The sequence below is a fragment of the Callorhinus ursinus genome, unplaced genomic scaffold, assembly GCF_003265705.2.
Source record: "Callorhinus ursinus isolate GAN/ISIS: 27379988/994484 unplaced genomic scaffold, GSC_fseal_2.0 scaffold16, whole genome shotgun sequence".
NCBI lineage: Eukaryota > Metazoa > Chordata > Mammalia > Carnivora > Otariidae > Callorhinus > Callorhinus ursinus.
The window spans coordinates 17,419,965-17,443,940 of record NW_027397078.1 but is presented as its reverse complement, the minus strand read 5'-3'; the positions used below and the strand labels follow the sequence as shown (position 1 = coordinate 17,443,940).

Genomic DNA, 23,976 nt, shown 5'->3' with positions numbered 1-23,976 from the left:
CTGAGCCGAAGGCAGACGCCTAACGACTGAGCCACCCAGGCGCCCCAGAGCCCTGATTTTTAAAAGGTGGAGCCCCCGAGCCAGGCATTTAAAGAGAATTTTAATAATTCCTGTGGTTACAGCAGGAACAGAAAGTCCACTAACTTATCCCTACATGCTGCTCCCCAGGCCCTGGTTTTCTTCTTTTCATTCCATATGCTATCTACCACTGGATCAGTGGCAGGAGCAGCGGAAGATGCCTCAGAACAAGGGCTCAGGTTATCCTCATCAGAAGCCCACCCGGACATGTTGACTTTATGGACGTACGGTCAGTGCTCTCTCAGTGTGCACTCAAACATAAATTCACCATAACAGGATGGAATGAGCCAAATGAGTGGGGCACCTGGCTGGCTTGATCAGTAGAACAGGCAGCTCTTGATTTTCGGGGTTGTGAGTTTGAGCCCCATGTTGGGTGTCAAGATTACTTGAAAATCTTTAAAAAAAATAATAAATGAGCCAAACAAATCTTCTATTAAGCTCAAAAACAAAATTTTGTGGGACTAGTTTTCCCTCCTAAAGCTCGGAGGCAGAACAACATGTCCCGCCAAAGGTTCAAAATTGGCCAGAAAACAAGGAAAATACCAAGTTCTTGGAGTTGGTATTCTCTTTGAAAGGTGTTTATTTGAAAGACTGATGTTTAGAGGTTAACTTTTCCTAATAAATGTGGTCACGGTCGCAGAGTTGTTCAGGGCATATTTTTGTGAGGGGTTTGGAATTAAAGTTATTATATTTCCAAGGCATTGGCATAGAGGTTTTTAAAGTGTGTCGTGATACTAGATTTTTTTTTGGACACAGTATTTATAAAATTTCCATAAAAGACCAGTGGGATACTTACCCCTGTTCCAAGGTGAGTTGTTTTAAAGCTTAACTACAAATACATGGTTTACTCCCTTTAACGGTTGTCGATTTATATTGTTACCAATATATATTTTGCTTTTCTTGCAGTTAATACATGTACATCTGACCCCTATTAATTCTCTAATTGTTAGAAATGTATTTATGCTGTCATTTCAACATAGTTGAATATATGTCAGCAATCAGATGACTCCACAGAGAATCTATTTACATTCTTGATTATCTTGTAAATTATATTTCTCTGGCAGCCCTCTAAAGAACACTAATTCAAATTCAGCGCACATGGCTTTTGTCACCACAGTTTCTTCCAGCAGCAAAGGAAGTTTCCCATTATTTTCTTATTCTCCATAGAGCTTTAAAAAATCCCTCCAATCTACACATACATAGATGTAGCTGATGCATTTTTTGGCATCAAATGTACAAACATGCTTGTCCACACACCGGTTTACATTAAAAAATTTCCTAACCAGAACATTTCATCCAAAAACCGCAGAATACACTTTTTTTTTTTTTCAAGTGCACGTGGAACCTTCTCTAAGACAGATCACATGTTAGGCCACAAAACAAGTCTCAGTAAGTTTAAGAAGACTAAAATCACATCAAGCCTCTCTTCTGGCCAGGAGGGTATGGAACTAGAAATCAAGTGCAAGAAACAAGTACTGGAAAAGCACTAACATGTGGAGAATGGGTCAACAACAACAAAAAAAAGGAAATAAAAAAAATACAAAGACAAATGAAAATGGGAACACCAGGGTTCAAAATCTTTGGGATGCAGCAAAGGAAGTTCATAGGGATACAGGCCTACTTCAAGAAAAAAACAAAAAGTCTCAATCTAACCGAGGCTAATCTATGTGTAGAGGAGCTAGAAAAGGAAAAACCAACATAGAAGGAAGGAAATAATAAAGTTCAGAGAGGACATAAATGAAATAGAAACTGAAACTAAGAGCAGGCTCTTTGGAAATATCAACAAAATTGATAAATCTTTAGCCAGACTTGTCAAGAGAAGAGTCCTTAAATAAGAAATGAAAGGGGAGAAACAACAACCAACACAATAGAAATACGAAGAATTAGATGCCAATAAACGGGACAACCTACGTACACTGCTAGAAACATACACTCTCCCAAAAGTGAATTGGGAAGAAACAGAAAGTTTGAACACACTGATTAGTAGTAATGAAACTGAATCAGTAATTTAAAAAACTCCCAACAAACAGAAGGCTAAGGACCAGATGGCTTCACAGGTGTTTTATACCAAACATTTAAGGAAGAGTTATTACCTATTGTACCTGAACAGTTCCCAGGAAAGAAAATTACAGGCCAATAACCCTGATGAACATAGATGAGAAAATCCTCCACAAAATATTAGCCAATCAAATTGCGTACTAAGTTAAAATGATGAATCAACATGACATACCACATTAAGAAAACGAAGGACAGAAGCCATATCATCATTTCAGTATATGAAGCGAAAGCATTTGAGAAACTTTAACATCCATTCATGATAAAAACTCTGAACAAAGTGGGCTTAGAACACAGCTCAACATAATAAAGGCGATAAACGACAAACCCACAGCTAACATCATCCTCAATGTGAAAAACTTCAGAGCTTTTCCTCTAAGATTAGCAACAAGACAAGGACGTCCACTCTCACCATTTTTATTCAACATAGTACTGAAAGTCCTAGCCACAGCAATCCGACAAGAAATAAAAGGCATCCAAACTGGTAAGGAAGTACAATTGTTACTATGTGCAGATGACATGATACTCTACAGAGAAAACCCTAAAGACTATTAGAATAAATGAATTCAGTGAAGTTCCAGGACACAAAATAAAGAAGTAGAAATCTGTTGTGTCTCAGTACACTAACAATGAGGCAGCAGAAAGACAAGGAAAACAATCCCATTTCATAACTACAGCAAAAAGAATACAATACCTAGGAATAGAATTTAACTGAGGAGGTGAAAGGCTTGTACTCTGAAAACTCCAAGACTTTGATGAAGGACAGCTGACACAAACAAATGGAAAGATATTCAGTGTTCATGGATTAGAAAAATATTGTTAAAATGTCCATACTACCCAAAGCAATCTACAAGATTCAATGCAATCTCTATCAAAATACCAATAGTACTTTTCACAGAACTAGAACCCATAATCCCAGTCTGTATGGAACCACATAAGACCCCGGGGTAGCCAAAGCAATCTTAGAAGGAAGAACAAAGCTGGAGGTATCACAATCCCAGATTTCAAGTTAAACTACAAAGGTGTACTAATCAAAACAGTATGGTATTGGCACACAAACAAACACATCAATGGAACAAAACACAGGGCCCAGAAATCAATACATACTTAGATGGTCAATAGTCTATGACAAAGGAAGCAAGAATATATAATGGGAGAATTATAGTTTCTTCCATAAATGTTGCTGGGAAAACTGGACAGCTATATGCCAAAGAACGAAATTGGACCACTTTCTTCATACATAAAAATAAACTCAAGATGGATTAAAGACCTAAATGTGAGATCTAAAACCATAAAAATTCTAAAAGAACATAGGCAATAATCTCTTGGACACTGGCCCTAGCAACATTTTTTTGGCTATGTGTATGTCTCCTCAGGAAAGGGAAACAAAAGTGCAAATAAACTATTGGGACTACATCAAAGTAAAAAGCCTCTACACAGCAAAGGAAACCAACAAAACAAACAGGCAACCTACTAAATGGAAAAAGGTATTTGCAAATAATGTATCAGATAAGGGGTTAATACACAAAATACATAAACAACTCCTACAAATCAACACCAAAAAAAAAAACCCCAAATAAAACAAGGTAAAACTTGGGCAAAGAATCTGAATATACTCTTTTCCAAAGAAGACATACAGATGGCCAATGGACACATGAAAGAAAAAACATGTTTAACATCACGAATCAGCAGGAAAATGAAAATCATAACCCCAGTGAGCTAGCACTTTACACTTGTCAGAATGGCTAGTACCAGAAAACCAAGACACAAGTGTTGGTGACGAGATGGAGAAGAAGGAAACATGGTGCGCTGCTGGTGGGAATGCAAACTGGTGCAGCCACTGTGGAAAACAGTATGGAGTTTCCTCAAAAAAATTAAAAATAGCACTACCATATGACTCAGAAATTCCACTTCTAGATATTTATCTGAAGAAAAGACTAACTCAAAAAGATGAATGCACTCCCATGTTCACTGCAGCATTATTCACAATAGCAAAAACAACTTAAGTGTCCACTGAAAGAAAAATGGATGAAGAAGATTAAAAAAAAAAAATCTTGCCATTTGTGACAACACGGATGAACCTAGAGAGTATTAAGCTACATGAAATAAGTCAGACAGAGAAAGGCTAATAAGCATATAATTTCACTTATATGTGGAATCTAAAAACCAAAAGGAACAAACAAACAAACTGAATAGACTCATAAATACAGAGAACTGGTGGTTGCCAGAGGGGAGGAAAAACAGGGAGACAAGGTGAATTAGGTGAAGGGGAATAAGAGGTACAAACTTTGAGTCATAAGTTATGCAGATGATAAGTACAGTAGAGGGTAGGGGAATAATGTCAATAATGGTAACTACACTTATCGTGCGGAGCAACCGCATGCTGGAGAGAACTGTTGAATCACGATGTTGTATATGTGAGACCAATATAACATTGTATGTCAATTATACTTAAAAATTGTAACTGTATGATGTTAGACAAAAAATAGAAGTTTTTAAAAAGAGCTCGTGAAAAATAGAACATGAAAGGACTCAACCTGTCAGTTACTCACATATGAAAATGAGCAAAGTGTTGGCTCACATTTTCTTTCCTTTAGAACTTCGTGGATACTACTCTACGGGTACTGAATGTTACTCTAGAATAAAAGGTTACACGAAAAAGAAAAAAAAAAAAGATTTCCTAAGCATGGGCCCCTGGCTGGCTCAGTCAGAAGAGCCTGCAACTCTTGATCTCAGGGTCATAAGTTCGAGCCCTATGCTGGGTGTAGAGATTACTTAAAAATAAATAAATAAATTTCCTTGGCAACTAATGGATCTAAGAATCAAATTGGCCTTACATCCACCTGCTAAAAACACGAATGCACCTGGCCCCTCCAGCAATCATAACTACCCACATGCTAGTTACGATAAGGAACATGCCAACAATTTTTGTGTACTTTCTGTGAATTCACAGAGGTCAAGTGTTTTCAATGTTGGTCATCTACTCTTTAAATGGAACGTTCCATGCCAAGTGTAATTACTTAATCATATCATGGTGTTTCTGAAATAAAGAACTGAAGATCATGTGCCAGTCACCAAGGTCTTCTTACCAGTATTAGACCCTGACCTGTATACCAAAGCATCAGCACACACAGGGTCTATTTCATAAGGTGGGAACAACTACAAAGGTCTGCATCTAAAAAGATTAGGCCCAGAGAAATCCAACTTTACCCTCATACTTTATAAAAAGCAGCTATAAATCACATCCACCAATCTGGATTCAGGCAAATTTAGTATATCATATAGAACTATTACAGCTACTATAAATCTAGCAAATTAGCAGTTTCTAAAAAAAGTGGGGGGGGGAGACAAATCTTGCAAGCATGATGTATTTTAAAAACAGGAAGCTGCACGGAACCTTTTCAATTATAATAAAATTATTTAAAGCTATACTGTAAAATTTTATCAAGCACCAACTCAAAAATACTCCTCAACTAGATGGAGAAAGACATGAGTGTGCTTTGGCAGGGCCAGTGTTACTTAAGGAGAAGCTCAAGGGGTGGAAAGTAAAAGTATGTATATTTTAGATCTGCCTTAAGCAAAACAGTAAAAAATGGTAGGACCGCCCCCCCCCCCAGGCTCTTATTTATAATCCTTCTCTCTTGAGAGAAGGATTTCTGTCACCCTTTCATGTATTCAGAGCTCTTAATTCCAATGCCTTTCCTACTGAAATTTGCTCAGCATAAAGGTATGATACAAGTTTATTAAACCTTCTGGGATTTTATAATGTACCATTTCTTCTAGTGATACCTGCATTTTAAAAGAGATGCTGAAGCATGTAAAGAAAATAAGATTTTTTTTTTTGGACACATTGCCTTTTTGGTGACTTTTACCACCCATGGCTGAGGAGGAAACTGGAGCACGGCTTGAGAGCACAGTTTTGGTGTCAGGAAGACCTTGAATCAAAGCTAGGCTCTGCCATGTGCTGACGCTAGGCCACTGACTTAAGCAGTCATTACATCAGGAGGATTAATGAGCCAGGATATGGTCTATATTCCATATGTGCAACTTTGTTAGAACCATGGCCAGCGCATCCTAAGTGTTCATTATTCTTACTTCTTTCTCTCTACATTCTGTGCTTTTTATTGGAACTCAGGTGGGATAAAAGCTTCCTACCAGAAAAACGGTACTTAAATTATCTGAAATGAAAGCAATCAACTAACTGAGCTTGGCAGAGAATATACACAAATAGTACTTCGAAACAGATTCTTCAGTATTTGTCCTCTTTATATATACGTCAGCTCTAGCCCCCCGGGCCGTTACTGTAGGAACCCCAGAATCTGGGAATTTTTGTGTATTTTCCATCATCTGTGCTCTAGTCAAGTGCGTCACAGCTGAGCACCCAGGCAAAATAAAATCACTGAGCTAAGATCTAGGATGAGATTTCCTTAAAACTACCAAATTATGGCCATTGATTATGGTGGTAACAAAATATTCAGGCTAGGTCTACAGGGTTCATGTATCTAGATGTACTTATTCTATTTTGGGGATATGCCCTTGACACATCAGTGGAGACCTTACTTGAGTTCTAACAGACAGAACGTGACAATATTAATTGGCATTAGTCTATCTCCAGTGACAGATATTTCTCACAAATTCCTGATCAGGGACCAACACACTATAGTCTGTAGAGTAAATGTACTAATCAAAAGTTCAAAAAAGAAGTGAAGAATTCATAAAAAAATTAGTCCTCACTGTAGAGCTGGAAATAGGGGAGACAAACAAAACCCCAAACAAAAATGACAGTGGCTACTCTTGACCCATTCAAAAAGCACACGAGGACTGGAGAGGTTTTAGAAGTGAGGAATCTAGTCCCCAGGAATGGTACCAGTGGGGGAAGTATGTTTCAATTTTCAGACAAATACAGTAAAATAGCAAACTTTCATGGTCTGTGGTCAGCAAAAAGCCATAACAGGCGCTAGGAGAATCATCATTTTAAGCTTTGTGTGTCCCGGCTCGAGTCCCTCATGAGTAGTTAGACTCGGCCTTAAATTCTCCCAGTAAATTCATCTTGATGGCCTATTTTTTACTTGCTGGCACACATTGCTGTACACTCTGGCCCCCTCGGATCCTCTGACCTCCTCTGTTACAATGACACAAACGACAGAAGCATTTCTTTAAAATACGTCCCAGGACTTGTACCCGAATGTTCAGGGCAGCATTATCCATAATAGGCACTCACTGGCAACGACCCGTGTGTCCATCACGTGCTGACTGAGGAGCAAACTGTGGCCTAGCCATGTGATGGAGTATTGTTCGGTAATAAACAAGTACAAATACATGCTACAACATAAAGGTCTCTTTAGAGCTCATGCTATATGAAAGAAACCACTGACACAAGACCACATATTGCATGACTCCATTCATATATAAACATCAATATGCATATCACAGAAACAGAAAACAGGGCCGTCTAGGGCTAGAACAAGGTTGTTTTGGGAGAAACGGACAGTGACCAAAAACGGGTAAGGGGTTTCTTTTTGGGGTTAGGGAATTGTTCTAAAATTGACTGGGATGATGGTTGCACAACTCTGTAAATACACTCATAACCAGTGAATTGTAGTTTAAATGAGTGAACTGTATGGTATGTGAATTGTATCTCAATGAAGCTCTTACACAAAATTAAGTTCTAGATTCAAAATCCTCCTTCTCATAGCCCACAGGATATTTCCCCAGTGAAGACTACTTTTCTCATGCTCTCTTTTACTGTGGAGGATTCAAGTTTAACCCATGTGTATAAAAGAAAAGGGGTATATATGTGCATGTCGAATTATCTATGCAGATACTTCTCAATACTTTTAGATGATGAATTTTAATAAGAGCCTAAAAATAAGCCCAGAAAATAGATGTTTTCACCCTAGTGGAAAATGATTGAACCACCTCAACAGGTGTAATAAGAGATCCGGGGCAAGAACAATAACATAAGAAATGAGAAAAACAATGGAAGCCAGCCAAAAATCAACCAAAAAAAAAAAAAAATCCACCTGGGAACAGGAAAATTCCAGAGCATACCCATCCATTCATTTAATCCACATATATTTATACACTCAGCACTACACGGATTTATGAGACACTGTCCTTTACCCTTCTAGAGCTTACCTTCTAGTGTGTAGGGATACTGCCTAGTGCCACCATGGTGACGACCTTTACCCTAATGCCAAAGGACTGGGAATTATGCTCCTTGCTAAAGCGAAAAATAAAGGTTATTTTGATCTTTGAAATAATCACTTTGATTCACTAGGAAATTATAGGAAAAGGATCATAGGGACTTATTTATGACTTGAAGTTAGCAGTCGGAGTGGTACTATAAGTAACCCAGAATTGGGAGATACCAAAAAAAAAAAGGGGGTCAACTTTAATTTTTAAGGAAGTTTTAAAAAAAAGGCAAAAGAAGGATGAGCTGAGTCATGTGCAGAAGCCATCCACTTACCTAAGTAATACACACCAGGAAATCATTTCTAACTGGGCATACCCGATTACAGTAACTACACCACGAGGTCCTTTGTCTTCTTTCCATGTCTATTTCCTTCCTGGGAGGTCCCTAACCTCTCCCTAAGGCCTCCACCTCCTCTAAGCCCTTCCTCCTCCACACCCCCACGCCCATTATTCCTCCATCCAGACTTCTCTTATAAACTTCAGACTCGTCTTTTCAAACGTCTCCTGCATGTCTCCATTAGCCATGGTGTCCCTGAACTGGAACTTGCTAAGCCACACAGATATACTGATCATTTATCTCCTCCGTTTCTGTGCCAGAAAAGGAATCTGCTTCCTCAAGTAGCATTCCACAGGACCACAGGGTAGCTACACATCTTTGTAAATTTATACCTTAATCTGTTGAGATGAACGCTATATCTGCATTCCTATTATAAGATATAAAGAGGAAGCAATATCTTCCCATGAATTTATAATATACTTTATATATATATATATCACAATCCAGGAGATGCCTCAAGTTAGAACTGGCCTTTGCATCAACTGTTTTAAAAAAAAAAATTCAACAGTAAAGGTGATAGAAGTCAAAGTGGCTATCTTTGGTGGACATCTTTCAAAATTCAATCAGTTAAGAATTCCATATATCAAATTAATTTTGTCAAGTTATTGGTGGAAGTTCTTCTCTGTAGTTTGATTAGAAAGCCAGGGTTACTCACTGGGTTGTTCTATAAATACAGTAGAAGGATTTTTCTATGGCCATGAGAGATGACTTAATACCTATCTTTGGATCTTCCAGACTAAATCATTTTGGTTTCTGCATTTATAGGGCTTCACTGCTAGAGCAAATCAAAAATAACTACTGTGAGAAAAATCCAGGCTTCATCTGCAGAGACACCTGTTATAGCTACTTCCTCTGATGTCCCCCGAAAGACAAGAGCTAGGCTTCTCACCAACCACAAGAGAGAGCCAACTGTGCTGTCTCCTTGCCTGGTTTTCAAAATTTAGTACAGATTTGAATTTCCTACCAAAAGCAAAGTGTGTGCTATAGAACATTACAGTTGGGCTAAGGTCAAGTATGTGTAAGCAACATTGGGTTAAACCAAGCTAATCCTGTTACTTTACTTCTAGACTCCGCCATGTAAAGGTGAATTAATTATGACCTTCCAAAACAAGTGTTTCCAGAGCTTGTCTGTCCTTGGAATCACTTTTCATTTTTTATAAAGAGTATCTTAGAGTAGAGGTATTCTGCAGAACATATTTTAGGCAACAATGACCTTCTTCCATGGAGAAATAGCATCATTTCTTTGGCCTTTAATGTTATGCTTTCAGCAATTATCAAAGGCACTAGAAGCAATCACATAAAAGTTTCTTCAGTCTCTGTTATAAAAAGGACTCTAGCCAATGATCACATCAAGTGTTAACACTGTTTAAGAGTCCTGAACCGCCCGAGTTTGAATCTAAGCCCTATTCCTTGCTAGCTATATGACATGTCCTTCATACTTGGTGCCACGGAGTCTTTATTTGGGAGACAACTTCTCCTTCATAGGGTCACTGTAAGGATTAGATAAGATCTTATGTGTACTCACAACAGTTCTTGTCCATAGCAAGGACATGGTGCTTAAATGACAGCCTTTTTTTTTTTCCTGTTACTATTTAGAGCCAGGAAAACGGTGTTTCCTTAGGAAGGTGCATGCTTCTCTCATCCAACATTCAGAGATCAACAAATCATGTTTCCTCTTACCCCACTGGCAGCAGGGAAGCTGGGACCAAATCTGAATCTCAATTACATCAACTCTGCTAATCCCTACTATGTTCACTGATTTACTGTTTAGACTGTGGGAATCTCATCACTATGCATTTTTTTCAAGTCCTTTTTTTGGAAAGTGAATACATAGAATCATTACAGCAAATTGCCCCTTGAATCGCTTTGGACAAATAGAACTCGATGGCCTCTGCCCCCAGTTCGTTTTCCCTATGCATTGACCTTTGCCAATCAGTAGCTTTTCCTGAGTGTTCTATGGTCGTCTGGTTTGGTTTGGAATGCTCATTTCCCATTCCCTAATTAAAAATTTTCCTATCATGCAAGTTCTCCCTCCTCCATCTTTCCCCGGCCCCATTCATTCAGTGACCTTCGCATTTCCCCATCCCGTCTTCACTTGCCTACGACACCCTCAGCTCAGAACCTGGCCATTTTTCAATGAACTGTTTCCACGATCTTTCTACCAATCTCCACAGCTTTAGCTCCCTCTTCCCCTCCTTGAAAAACGTTCACCATTCAACTGCTTACAGGATAAAACCCAAACTACTTAACAGGACATAGAAAGCCCTTTGCACGGTGGTCTCCACCTACCGTCCCACTACTCTCTCATTGCCGTCATTGGTGCTCTGGCCGCACATTACTCTCTGCCCCACCAGTCTGGGAGGCTCCTCCTCTCTCCTCCCTCCATCTGGAAAAGTCCCATTCGGTCTTTAGCTTCAACTCCCCTGGTGAAGGTCTCTCCAATCCCTCCGACAGAATTAATCCTTCACCTCTGTGCCCCCAGAGCGCTTGTAACAATGGGTTATAATTAGTTGTTTATCATTAGTTGCTTGGATTTTAATGCCTTCTCTTCAATTTTGAGCTCCGTGAAGGTAAGAACCAAGGCTTAGTCATCTTTGTAGTGCAGGCACTTTGAAAAACACATTACGCACTCACCATCCATCTACTGAATTGAACTGGAATTATATCCTTAGGCCTGGAAAGTAACTAAAGAAAGTGAGGACCACAGTCCGTTCTCCTCCAGCAGGATGGTGCAGTAATGCAAGCCAAAAGGACGATAAGGGTCCTCATGAAGGATCTAAAAAGGGACACTGGATTCTAAGAGCTTCACCTTTAACCAGGCTGTCCAAGGGGAGGGCAGGTACCTGTAAATTCTGAATATTCTTGTCACCAGAAGGGTTCTTTGGTTTTTCTGATAGTCCTTCAACACTATGCAATTTCCTGCGCCAAGAATCGCAGCTCACCAGACAACAGTGTGATTTGTATTCTCATTTCCACGATTTCTGTTTGTGAGACAGAGGACCTGGAATGGAGCGCCAACTCCAGTCTCTCAAAAACATATATTCCCCATTTCAACAGATGAAGTATTTGTACTGAAACGCCATGCTGTTCCCCAAAAAGGTTTAAGGCGACATGAATACATTCAGTATAACAAGACAGTTATAAAGAGAATTAGGATCAAGGGAGAAATAAATTGTCCTTCTGGGTTATCCATCCCCTTCCAAGAATTGGGAGAGGCTGAATTGGTCCCCTCAGGCTTTAATTTGATTAACTCTGGATAAACTGAAAGAAATTTCGTTACTGGACTGGTTAGCTGGAAACTGAGCCTCTGAATCATGGTGACTCCACCTCCCATGACCCAGTAGAGCGAAGTCGGCCAACTCCTGCCCACCTTATTAAATTCAACGTGTCTGCCCTTCAGCTTCTCTTCACAAAGCGTCTCTTCATATGGTGGCTTCCCTCGCCAAAACAGATCTTGCGTGTCCGATTTCCGAAGGAAAACTAGCTCCCTTTATCTAACTAAGCTCTGCAGCCCTTGGCTTTGGGGGCACATGTTGCCAAGTGACATGAAGGCCTAGTTTCATGAAATTCCTCACATCCTCCTCTTTTCCCCCGCCCCAATCCAACTTCAAAGAAATGGACAGACCAGCTCGGAAAACCCATCTCCACCAATTACAGGTGAGGCCGACAGGACCTTTGACGCTCCTTCCATCATGCTCCCTGCCCCCATTCCAAACCCTCAGCTCTTCCTCTACCACACTGTCTTCAGAGGTGGCCCTTCTCCCCTTCAGAGGCAAGCGTCCTCCTGTGCCCATAACCGCTCTCCCTCCTGCCTCCTCGGGACCAATGCTCCCATCAGCCCCAAGTTCTCCTCCCCTCTTTTTCTGGCATATTCCTCCAGCATGTAGAAGTTATTAGGGATCTTTAAGTAAAAAGGGAAGACCAGGGTGAACCCCACATGGTATTGTATGAAATAATCCCAACAAGCACAAATATATTTGCAAAGATTTAGTGTAGAGATTACTTTTGAAAGGGTACCTAAGAACCCAACATGGGTGGTAGCCTTTGGAGCTGGGAACGCTACATCCAGGGGAGAAGGTTGGAGAAGGACTCCTTTTTCTCTGTGTGTCTTTTTGAACCATTTGGATTTCACTTAATGTGCACGACAGCCTATTTTTAGAAAGGTAATTAAATCGACATTGTAATGTTCAAATCTTCCAGAGTTCCACCAAGCCCAGTTCTCCTGCTGCCACACACTGCCTGGGTAGGTAAATTCACTCTCACAGTTTCAACTACTGCTTGGGAGCTGGTGGCTCCTAGATCTAGTATCTCTGGAAGCTTCACAGTTCCGCTTCTGACTGTCAGACATTTACCCGTGGATGTGTCCCCAGGCCCTCAACTCAACCTCTCCCACACCCCATTCACCGGCTTTCAGCTACTTGACCCTTGAGGAAGGAGGTCTATAAATAGTGTAAACCCTATAAACTGATATTTGTTTTAAAAAGAGAGACGAAGAAGAGACCTGCTTCTCCTCTTCCTGATCTGTCAGTCCACGAGGCAAACCACCATCAGCTCGCCACGTGCCCTCCAGAACTGGGACTCGATCCCTCCCTCCCCAGATCAGTGGAACCACCACAGCACGCAGCTCTGCGCCCCTGCCCAGAAATACCACTCACGTTCAGCCTGTCTCCCCCATTTCTGTTGCCTGACTTTAGGCCACAGTGATCTCTTCTGTGGGTTTCCATGACTACCTCCCAATCTGAATTCCCTCTTCCGGTATAGTTCTTTTCAAGGTCACCCTCCACAAAGCTGCCCGAGTGATGGATGGAAGTGTAAATGTAACAGTACGGTCCCGGGCTTCTGCCCGAGGGGCTCCCTGTCCTAGGTGAGGCAGCAGCACGCCCTTCCAGGCCCGGCCTTGCCCACTCGTCCGGCCGCATCTGCTCCCATTTCGTGTCTCGCCACAAAAGTAACAGAGCTGTTTGCAGTTTCCCCCACGTTCCCTGCCGTTCCTCCCCCAGACACTTTCTGCTCCTCCCGCTGCTTGGAAGGCCCACTCCTGACCCCCTTCAGCGTCCCTTCATCTTGGTTATAGTCTCACCAGCAGTACAGACTCGCACAAAGGCCTAAGGAAGGAGCACGGAGTAAAGACCGCAGACACTGTGCAGAGAACCGGCAGCCCTGGGGCCCAAGGTCATGCCATCATTGACAAGTAAAGCAACAGGATCGTGATTTCCATCGAGTTCAGCTCTGTGGCGTAAGTAACCCATCTAGAATTTCTGGGACTGTAACATTTACAATCTGGCATAATCACTGTTGGAATGAAAAGGAGCAAGGAAAACTCAAATTTAGACTACACTGTGTCCGGTCGCTCAACAAGACCAATGAAAGGTATCAAGTAGGTAGTAGGAATCCCCAGTTCCCTGCTGTCATGTAACGTCTGCTGACAACTTCAATTCACTTCAGACTTCCCAGTGAATCTGGTTAGTATTTACGCTCCTTTTAGACTCGAGAACAATCTAATCAATTTGCTATGCAGGCAGCAGGATGACAGTAAGTTTTGGTCTCTCACAAAGGCTACCTTTTCATTGCTAGGGTCACACCTAGAATTTCAGGGCAAGTCTCACTTCATTTAGACAGTGCAGAGAAAAATACGTCGGAATCTGACACTACTAATTTCAGTCAGGAGACTGCAGGCTTTTGAATCTGTGCAAGAAAAAAAGCCAACTCTGAGCTTGCAATGCTGAGGACACACAGTGGATCAAATTCTCAATATCCAACTGGTCTCCATCAAATGACGGTGAATCTGAATTATCTGCAGAGTGAGGACATTATGCAGAAATAAAACATTAAAGACTAAGTCACTAGTCACCCAAGCTTATGAGATGCTATTGAGAAAATTCAGAGTCAGATTTACCTTTTGCTCAGAGCTTTCACTTTATATTTGTACTATTAACCAACAATCAAGAGAATGCCAATGGGCGAGACATACACGGCCTAGGATTTGGAAAATGGGTGTTTAACCTTTTAAATTTCTGACAAAGCAATGCTTGGTTAATCAAGAAGTTTGGAGAAGGGAAGTATTTTGAAAAACAAGCAGAAGAACAGCTTTTAAAAGGCAATGCTTTATAAAAATTAGGCTTTAGTCAAAAGGACATGTGTGAGTGCTATAATTAAAATAAATTCGGCTTCATTTCACTCATTCAGTTCTTTTTTTTTTTTAAAGATTTTATTTATTTATTTGACAGAGACAGCGAGAGAGGGAACACAAGCAGGGGGAGTGGGAGAGAGAGAAGCAGGCTTCCCACTGGGCAGGGAGCCTGATGCGGGGCTCGATCCCAGGACCCTGGGGTCATGACCTGAGCCGAAGGCAGACGCTTAATGACTGAGCCACCCAGGCGCCCCATTCAGTTTATTCAACAAATATTTATTGAATGCTATGTCCAACAACTGGGAGAAATGGAATCCTAAAGACCGAGGTAACACACCCCTGAGACACCTCAACATTAACCGTTCTCTCTTTTTCAAGGGGAGATGTCGTGAAGAAGAATAACAGAATTTAAGAACCTATCTCCTCAGGAATGGGGATCTCTAAGCCTCTTTCCTTTGCTATCTGTCATCTGGAGGTTAAGTCCTAACTACAGAATAAAGGAACACAAAATACACATAGATATGGTAAGTATATGTCCAAGGGACACGGGACAATCTCAGTTTTAAATATCCATTCCCGGGGCACCTGGTGGCTCAGTAGGTTAAACGTCTGACTCTTGGTTTCAGTTCAGGTCATGGGATCGAGCCCTGTATGGGGCTCAGCAGGGAGTCTACTTGTCCCTCTCTCGCCCCCTCTGCCCCTCCCCCGGCTTGTGCCATGTGCACATGCGTGCTCTCGCTCTCTCTCAAATAAATAAAAAAAATCTTTAAATATCCATTCCCATTTTCTCTAAAAGTATGCTTGTATTAGTCTGATTATATGGCCCAGTTTGACTTAGGAAATAGAGTCAGCTTGGCGGGCCCTGAGAGAGGGCATCTACTGAGCCCCTGGATTCTCTCAGAGGAAGGACAGGAAAGGGTGAACTAAAGCCCCTTAGGCATCACTCAATTCAGGGATCATAAAGGCAAAGCTACAGCTCCGAAGCTCTTTGAGCGGAACTCTTAAGAGAGGACAGAGCAAAGGAAACCAAATAGTGTACTTTCGGGAGGGGAGCTCTGGAGAGACATTTCTTTGGAATTCGGTAGGAAGTGAAATGTGACAAAGTGGAGGAAGGAAGAAAGAAGCTCATCCCGACCATTACTTGAAGGTCGGGAGGACTTACACAAAGACTTGCATCAACATCAGATCCTTCATTTCAGAGCTGTAAGGAGCCCTGGTGTCATTTTCTTTCTTTTTCTCTTCCTTTGACAGAATGAACCATTTCATTCTTGGGGAGTGGTCTTGGATATCTTTCAGGAGAAAGTGGTTATCATTGTACCACAAGTACATGAACTGGTTTATTCATGTACAGCCTCAGGGCTCCTGGCTGGCTTAGTCAGAGGAGCATGCGACTCTCGATCTCAGGGTCATGGGTTTGAGCCCCACGGTATGTGTAGAGATTACTTAAATTAAAAAAAAAAAAAACAACAAACTTAAAAAAAAGAATACTGCCTCAAGTCAAGGTACATTCCAGGGAATATGCCACAATTCTGTGTAAATTCTGTTTACAAAGAATGACTCTTTTTAATTCTCTGGTGCAAGGGTTGGCTATTTTGAGTCAGAAAATCTGGACCGGAAGTTGGTTCTGCCACTGGCTGATTGTGAAATCTGGGTCAAGCCCTTTGAACCTCTGTGAACCAGCATTTCTCTGTCCATCTTCTTGACAGAGCTTTAAGGGAGATTAAATGACCCAAAATACATTAAAGTGCTCTGGAAATGATGAAATGATAGTTATCAGTACTCTTTACCAACACCCTTTGGTCTGGTTTTCATGGTATAGAAGCAAAGTGTGCCAACAACATGTAAGACAAAACTCTTACCCAATGACATGGAAAGATATATTGCATAATGGCAACAATCCTATTGTACAAAAATATTTTTATTCCTGGGTAACATCAAATTCTACTCATCATGCCAATCCCAACTTTTCCTTCTTATTTGACTCTGACCCCTAAAATAACTATAGATTTAACACAGATGGATACTAAGGAGGATCCTCAATAAAGGAGGGGGAAATGTTGTATCTACTATCACCTTCGGTGCCAGTCTTACAAATAAGGCCAAAAATAATGTTACCATTACAACCAACAAAATGTTCCGTATTGCCTCCTGGACAGTACTCATGGGACATCCTTGCTGTATTCTTAAAGTGAGGTTTTTACCAAACATTTCCTGATTACCCCCTAAGTACTCACACTGTGCTAGGAACTCTAGGGGACCATTACGAGGATGAAGACACAGTCCTTGCCCCAAAGGCATTCACTGTCTTGTTAGAGAGAGGCAATGGGAATTAACTAATAAAAAGGCAAACCAGTCAGGGAATTCTCTGAGAAAGGTTCACATGATTCAGAGAATATAGGCAAAAGATCGATTACTTCCAAATGTCGGGATCTAACAGCGCTCTATGGAAAAGATTATTTAGAGGAAGGTCATGGTGGATGGGTAGGACTCCCTCATCAGATATGGAAGGGATGGGGGTTAGTGGGTAGGCTGAGAAGCAAGCTTGAGCTTGACCCAGAAAGTGGATGAGAGCAGGATGTATTCAGAAACAGCTGCTACCGCAACGTGGCTGGAACACACAGGCACAAAGGAAGATAATGTTGTAAAAGGAAGTCAAGAGAAAATTCTGGAAGGTTTTAAGTGCCCAGCTGAAAAGCTGGATTTTTTTTTTTTTCCTAGACGCAGAAATGCAATGAAGGAAGAATGCCATGAAGGGTCCTGGTTCCGGAAAGATAGACAATTCAAGTCGGTATGATTTACTGGAGGGGTGAGAAAGAGAGTAAAGAGAAGCCAACTGGATAAGGAGCATGGCCACAGTCAGGGGTTTTAAGAGCCAGACAGAGGGCAGTGGCAGTAGAAAGCAATGGATGAATGGCAGTTCGCTTTTTCATCTTGAGGTGACCTACTCCCCCCCCCACCCCGCCCCCAGGGCACCAGTTCTCAGACACACTGCACTGTCTAGATTCACAGGTCTTGGTGCCTTGGGCTAAAGCGAAGAGAAAAAGGTTCTTAAGTCCCACAAATTTGAGCAACTGCTCCTTTAAAGACTTGCCTGGTGGCATTTGTCTAAAGAAGGCACAGTGAGTTAGAAGTGATCATACCTAAAAGCCTTTCTTAACCAAGAGACCTGTGATATAATAAATGTAACACAAAAAATGTCCAATGATTTCTATTTTCCTGACACCACAGAGTACCCCCAGATTTTTACACCTGCGTCCTCTCTGCTGTCATTGTGAATTTTCTTCAGGCTTTTCACTTCTAGGGTTTCTATTTCTCCACGAACAGCTTTTTCAGATGATGACTGACAACTGGAATGGTCTCACTAACCTGCTATGATGGTGAGCATTAATGATTTCTGTGTTTGAGGATGGAAAATAAGATGAATGAATTCGTTCCCAGATCCGACCAAGCCAACGAACCTACTTTCTTAAATGCTTTGAGGTAGATAATATGGCCAAATATATGTACAAATCATATAATCGTGAAATTAAAGGACTTGCTTTGTTCTTAAATTCTATTCTCAAATACATAAAGCCTCTGAAACACATGCAACAAATCAATCACCACCATTAGCATTAATTCCTTTCACCCCTAAATTCGGACTTCTTAATTATACTATCACATTCATTCTCTTCTTGCAGGTAACAAAAAAGGAGAGAGAGAGGATCTGTAAATGGAGCTAAACAGATTATTGTAGAAAACAATTAGACACAGAATGACTAAGTGAAGATTCCTGGTGCTTTTCTATGTACGCACGTGTATGCACTCTGCATACCAATGACAAAGCTGGAAAGAAAACTCACCTGTTTTCTTCCTCAAGATCTGCTAGGATTCTCTCTAGCTCCCCTCTTTCCTCACTCTCTAAGGAAATCAAGATCTGGGCAGGACTACGAGGCTGGCTCAGGGGGGAGTCCTGGTTCAAACTTTGGCAGTAATGCTGGATTAACAAATGTTCATCATCTCTGGAAAATAAAATCAAAGGTTTTGGTTTTTTCCCCCCCTTATTTTGCTTTGGGGGTCAGGGACTCGGGTGTGAATTTAAAAATAGAAACATTTGCTCTTAACCATTAATTAGACCCCTTTTCCTGTTTCTAAAGACATTTTGATACTTTTGAGGTTGTGATCTATGATCTTATTGGTGACAATTCAAAGTATTTCTTGCTCAAATTTTCAAATGAATTTGATTGGCCTATTTACATGGGCAAATGAGTAGCAGATTTACAGAAATACTGGGACTCTTATGTTGACTATTCAACCAATAGTTAACAGATATTAAAAGACATAACAATGGCTCTATAATGCTTTTACTACCAAGCCTGTCAAGATAATCTGTTCACTAACCCACGCTCTTGTTGACAATGACCAGGAAAAATAACCCTGCAGCCTTTCCAGTAATTAATATTTTTTTCAGGGGCCCACAAAGCGTTGCTCTGCTAAGCCAGTTTGAACTTACAAAAGCCATAGAGGCAAAATGGTAACAATAATGAAACTGGAGACAAATGATGGTTTCATTCAATTATTGTTCAGAGAGAAAAACAAAAACTAGAAGGAAAAAAAAAGCCACTGGGATGACTAATTAAAAGAAGACTGAGCATCTCATTCTTTAGAATAGCTTTTAAGGACTAATCTTCAGGAACAAAGAAGCAAAAGGCTTACATTTGGGGAGGCAGCTGCAATGTTTCCTTAAAACTAGGAACTCTCTAATACACAGGAGAAATTATTTTCTAAATGTATTGCTCCTAGCTCCTTAGAAGCCTGTGCACATCTAAGTTATAAGAACTTCATTCTGTTCTTAATGAGAGGCTAAGGCTCTTTGTTTCTCGTTAGATATGAGTAGGATGGTATGTTGATATTCCCCTCTCTAAGTCTTCTGAGTTGAAAAACAATTCATGTATTTAGGAAAAAAATGACTTAAATGATTTTGGTCTGTCAAGCCAGGTAATTGGTTGAGAAGGGAAAAGTTGTCTAAAAATAATTACTGGGTGTTAAAAACCAACATTTAAGTGAAGTCAACCAATCCCCCAAACAACTTCCCCAGATCTGCCCCCAAAAGATCATGGTTTTACTGTCTACTACGGAGTCAAAATGCATATTATGTCCTCAGAATGAGCTAAAGCTAAATTTCATTTAACAATTGTAAAAAGATGTTTTACTACCTAATTTATTATCCCTCTTCCCAAATTCTGAAATTTTATTGCAAGAACTTCCTGTGTTTAATTACAACAGAGCTATAATTAAATTTCTCTTACTGTTCTCTCAGGCAGTCAATGGCAGCCATTATTATACAGATACAACTTGAAATAATTTGAACGTGCTGGAGCTTCTAATCACCAAAAGTGGTGACACAAAGAAGCAAATCATTCGGGTTGTTTACATTTGGTTGATTCTTTGGCCACATATTTTCCTGTCAAGGTATTTTATATACTAAACCTACTAATACTTATCCCCATAACTGAGAAAGAGAATGTACCACAGTTACTTCTGTTTGGGGAAAAGGTTGTTTTCGTTTTAAGTAACTCAGTCATATACAAACGACTGAGTGTCGACTTGATTCAACACTCACCTTTGCAGGTGATCACCTGTATCTGCCAGATGATTTGTTCTCATGTCTTCAATAACCAGCTATGTATATACATGCCACTAGGATATTCTTTCCCTCAGCCTAATCCTTACAAAGGCTCTTGCCTCATCGGAGTGTGACGCTGGGCTGCCACACCAACGGCATGATAAATTTACCACTCCTTCTTCCCTTTGCCTAGATTCCATGACAAAGTGGTGAGACACCCGTAACTTATCGAAGTAGACACTGCTGTGCTTTGACTAGATTTTTTTCCCCTCTCTCTAAATTACCTATTCGGTTAGCAGATCCTTATCTTTTCCTACATATTAGCTTCTTAATCGGCTCCCTCCACCTTGGGCCCTTGGTTCATGGCACTATTCCTCTGTGTTCCTCACGGTGAACACTTCCCCAACTCAGTAAGAAAGCCACTCTTTCCCTGTTAACCATTTCTAGCATTGCGCTCTCTCTTCCCTTCTATTTGACAGGCCTGGCTTATCAGCCCACTAGACAACTTCGACCTAAATTTGTACTTCCTCTTCTGAAACCCTTCACCAGATTGCCTCACCTGATTTAGCTAGCGAAGATGCTAAATCACAAAAATCTACTACTTCGGATTCTGAAGGAAAATGCCCAACTAACCTACCAGATGGGAATACCAATGCAACCATACCAAGATTATATGTCTGCTCCCGGAGTGGAGAAAATACTACTTAGCCATCACATTTAAAAATTAATATCTAACCCCTTTAAATATCTGGCAGGTTTGGTCAAAGATTAAGCATTTCGTATAATTTCAATATTTGAGCCTATGCAACTTGTGATAATCCGGTATTAAATAAGGCCCACTGTTTTTGCTACTCTGGAATACCAGTAATGCCACATTTTGTATGAGCTCATTCCGTGTCAGGTGGTTAAGAGTCAAAGGAAAAAAAGTCAACGAATGGCTCCTTGAAAGATCAAGTGAGTCTAATGCTAATTCCTATCTTCTGCACTACCCTACCTCTAAAGCCCTCAAAGCAATTTCATCGTCAGGAACATTTTGTAAAAAGAGACAGGATACTTACATGCTCTCATTAGGAGAGATGCTATCATTTAGATAAGATCCATTGCTGTTTTCCATTTCTGCTAGCCTGATAAAAAACGTAAAAGCTCATTAAAACTTATGTGATTTCTTAGAATCTATTCAAGACCTAATCGAACATTCCTGAAAACTAAAGGATAAATCATGTCAAGAAGAGAAAGGAATCCTTCAAATTAAAGAATGTGTGTGTTGCCCTAACCATTTGAGGCAGTGAGTGGTGGACCACAGCTAGTTAGGAGCTCTACATTTATGCTATAAATTAGAAGGGAAGTTGTATTTGGTTGTTGTTTTCTTCTTCTTCTTCACAAATTGATCTTGCTTTCACTGAGAGCAGGCCTTTGTTTTTACAAGAAAAGCTTCCCTACCAGCAAATACACTGTACCTTCACTACCCCTTGTTTTTTAAAGACAATTAAAGCTTTCCCCTGATGACAGACTTATATAGCTAGTTAATGCTTCCCACGGTTGACAAACACATTTAGCAGTTAGACTACTGATAAAGGATGGACTCATAGTAAGCTCTCTGAACAGTCTGCCACCAATTTTTACCTTCAAAAACCTCCTTCCCCTCAGACAATAATAAAATCTTCTTACCACTAAAAAATAAAAAAAGTTAACCAAACTCTTACAGACTTCTTTAACGAGCATAAGATAGCTTACAATTAGCAATTCGGTTTTTAAGCATAAAAATTCGCTGAAACACAGAGAAGGTGGGACAAAAAGTTGCACGGATTAGGAAAATTAATTATTCTTTTCTTTACAGCATCTGATGTTAAATAAGCACGCAAATAGAAAGCTAATGCTTTCATATGCTCTAGAGAACATAGTATCATTTCTTCACCCATGGATGGTTGGTCTAGCAGTTCTCCAAGAAGGTGAGATGATTTCTAAGCCAATTCTTAAACGTGCTCCATATGCAAAACATAGCAAAGCTATCAGAAATGTTTAAAGGCCAGGATGAGGGGAGATTGTTCTGGACTAATGCTCTTACTGGTGTCCAAAAACAGCATGCAGTGGAATGGCATGCAAGTTAGAGGGCAAGTGGATTAGTAGAAATCAGACAAGATTGGGGGGAAAAAGAAAAGGTTTGTTTCAAATGATTATAGGTTAGCTTTCCTTGGTTAGTTATTTCAATCAATATTTGCCTGGCATTCAACTAGTCTCATACCTGCTAGCATAATGTTCAATGCGTGAATGAGTATCATCGTGTGAAAGCTGAGGGGACGAGGCAGGCCTATAAGGCAGAAAATGTGATTAGTCACAGATACCATCCATTAATGGAGAAAAAAAAAACCCCACCACACAGTCATGTTATATATATGGCCTAAAATGCTTTTCTTCTAATGCTCTGGATAATGTACACATTTGGTTGTTCCTATATCTTAGATATATCATCAACTATTTTAAATCCAAGTTTGAGAGGTAATTTCTCCTACTTCTCATTTTTTTCCCCAAAGCCATCAAAAGAGATCAAAATCTTCTCTGGAATGTTTCAATTATAGAAGGGGAGATGATCTCTTTGTGACATTTTTTCCTCCTACCTTGTCATTTCTCACATCCTATAGTTCTGAGACTACGTTGGCACTAGGTGGTTAAAAATTTTAAGTAGTGCCCCCCCCACGCCATTTATTAGCTGCTTTCTTACTGAATGGAAACTGTACATTTGCTTAGTACATTTACAGTCAACAATTTCAATTCCCAGGAGGCCAGGCCAGGACCTGTTAAGATCCCACACATCAAGATATCTTGGTCTGTGCTGTTTTGTAAGGAAGTAACATATCCACCAATTTAGTACAGTTTAGTAGCAGGACCATATTACTACTTCACAAAATAAAACTGAATGACCCACAATGATACTGTGATGTTTTAAAAAAAAGAACGACTAAATCCAATAAAATGTCACAATACCTGCAATATTTCTTAGTAGGGATACTGTGTGCTAACATACAGAGAAAAAAACTAGAGGGGAGCGTTAGCATGAATAGTCTATATGCTTTTGGGGTGTAAAACCCTACTTTTTCTTTTTAAGCTCCAGAGACTAAGAAATCTGGTAAGGTTAATATTTTCCCCACCCTTCTGTATCTGATCTATTAATTACCCTTGAAGTTTTTATGGTATCTTTTGGATTAACCTTAGGAAAAAAAAAATCCATCCGTTCTGAAAACCAGTTTGGACTTGTGCTTTTCGGTCGTAAATGGAATAAAGTTCTCTTCCACTTCTGTCCTGACACAGAAAGCCCGTACAGAAAGGCATGGACCCAGAAGTCCACAGTAACCTATTCAGTGAGGACTGGTTTAGCCCAGCGTCCAAACAGCATTAATGGATGTGGTCAAAACACTAAGAATACATTTGTTTTTACTTATATGGAAAAAAAAAACCAAACATGTAGTTATCTAGGCTTACCTAGGAAATAAGTTTGAAATCCCCATTTCTTAAAGAAGACACGCAATCCTAAAATGATTACAACACAGTATAGCAAGCAACTAGGGAACTGAGGTCTTC

General features: G+C 40.3%; 1 protein-coding gene across 6 annotated transcripts in view; it reads right to left on the bottom strand.

Moving 5' to 3' along the window:
- The window catches only part of DMD (dystrophin), a 2,222,747-nt gene that overhangs the window by 33,137 nt on the left and 2,165,634 nt on the right, over positions 1-23,976 (bottom strand). For all 6 annotated transcript variants that reach the window (XM_073901937.1, XM_025857655.2, XM_073901938.1 and 3 more), the window contains 3 exons: positions 22,643-22,708; positions 21,459-21,524; positions 18,638-18,796 (listed from right to left, as the gene is read on the bottom strand). In XM_073901937.1, coding sequence (XP_073758038.1) covers positions 18,638-18,796; positions 21,459-21,524; positions 22,643-22,708 — 291 coding nt within the window. The remainder of the gene's footprint in view (positions 1-18,637; positions 18,797-21,458; positions 21,525-22,642; positions 22,709-23,976) is intronic.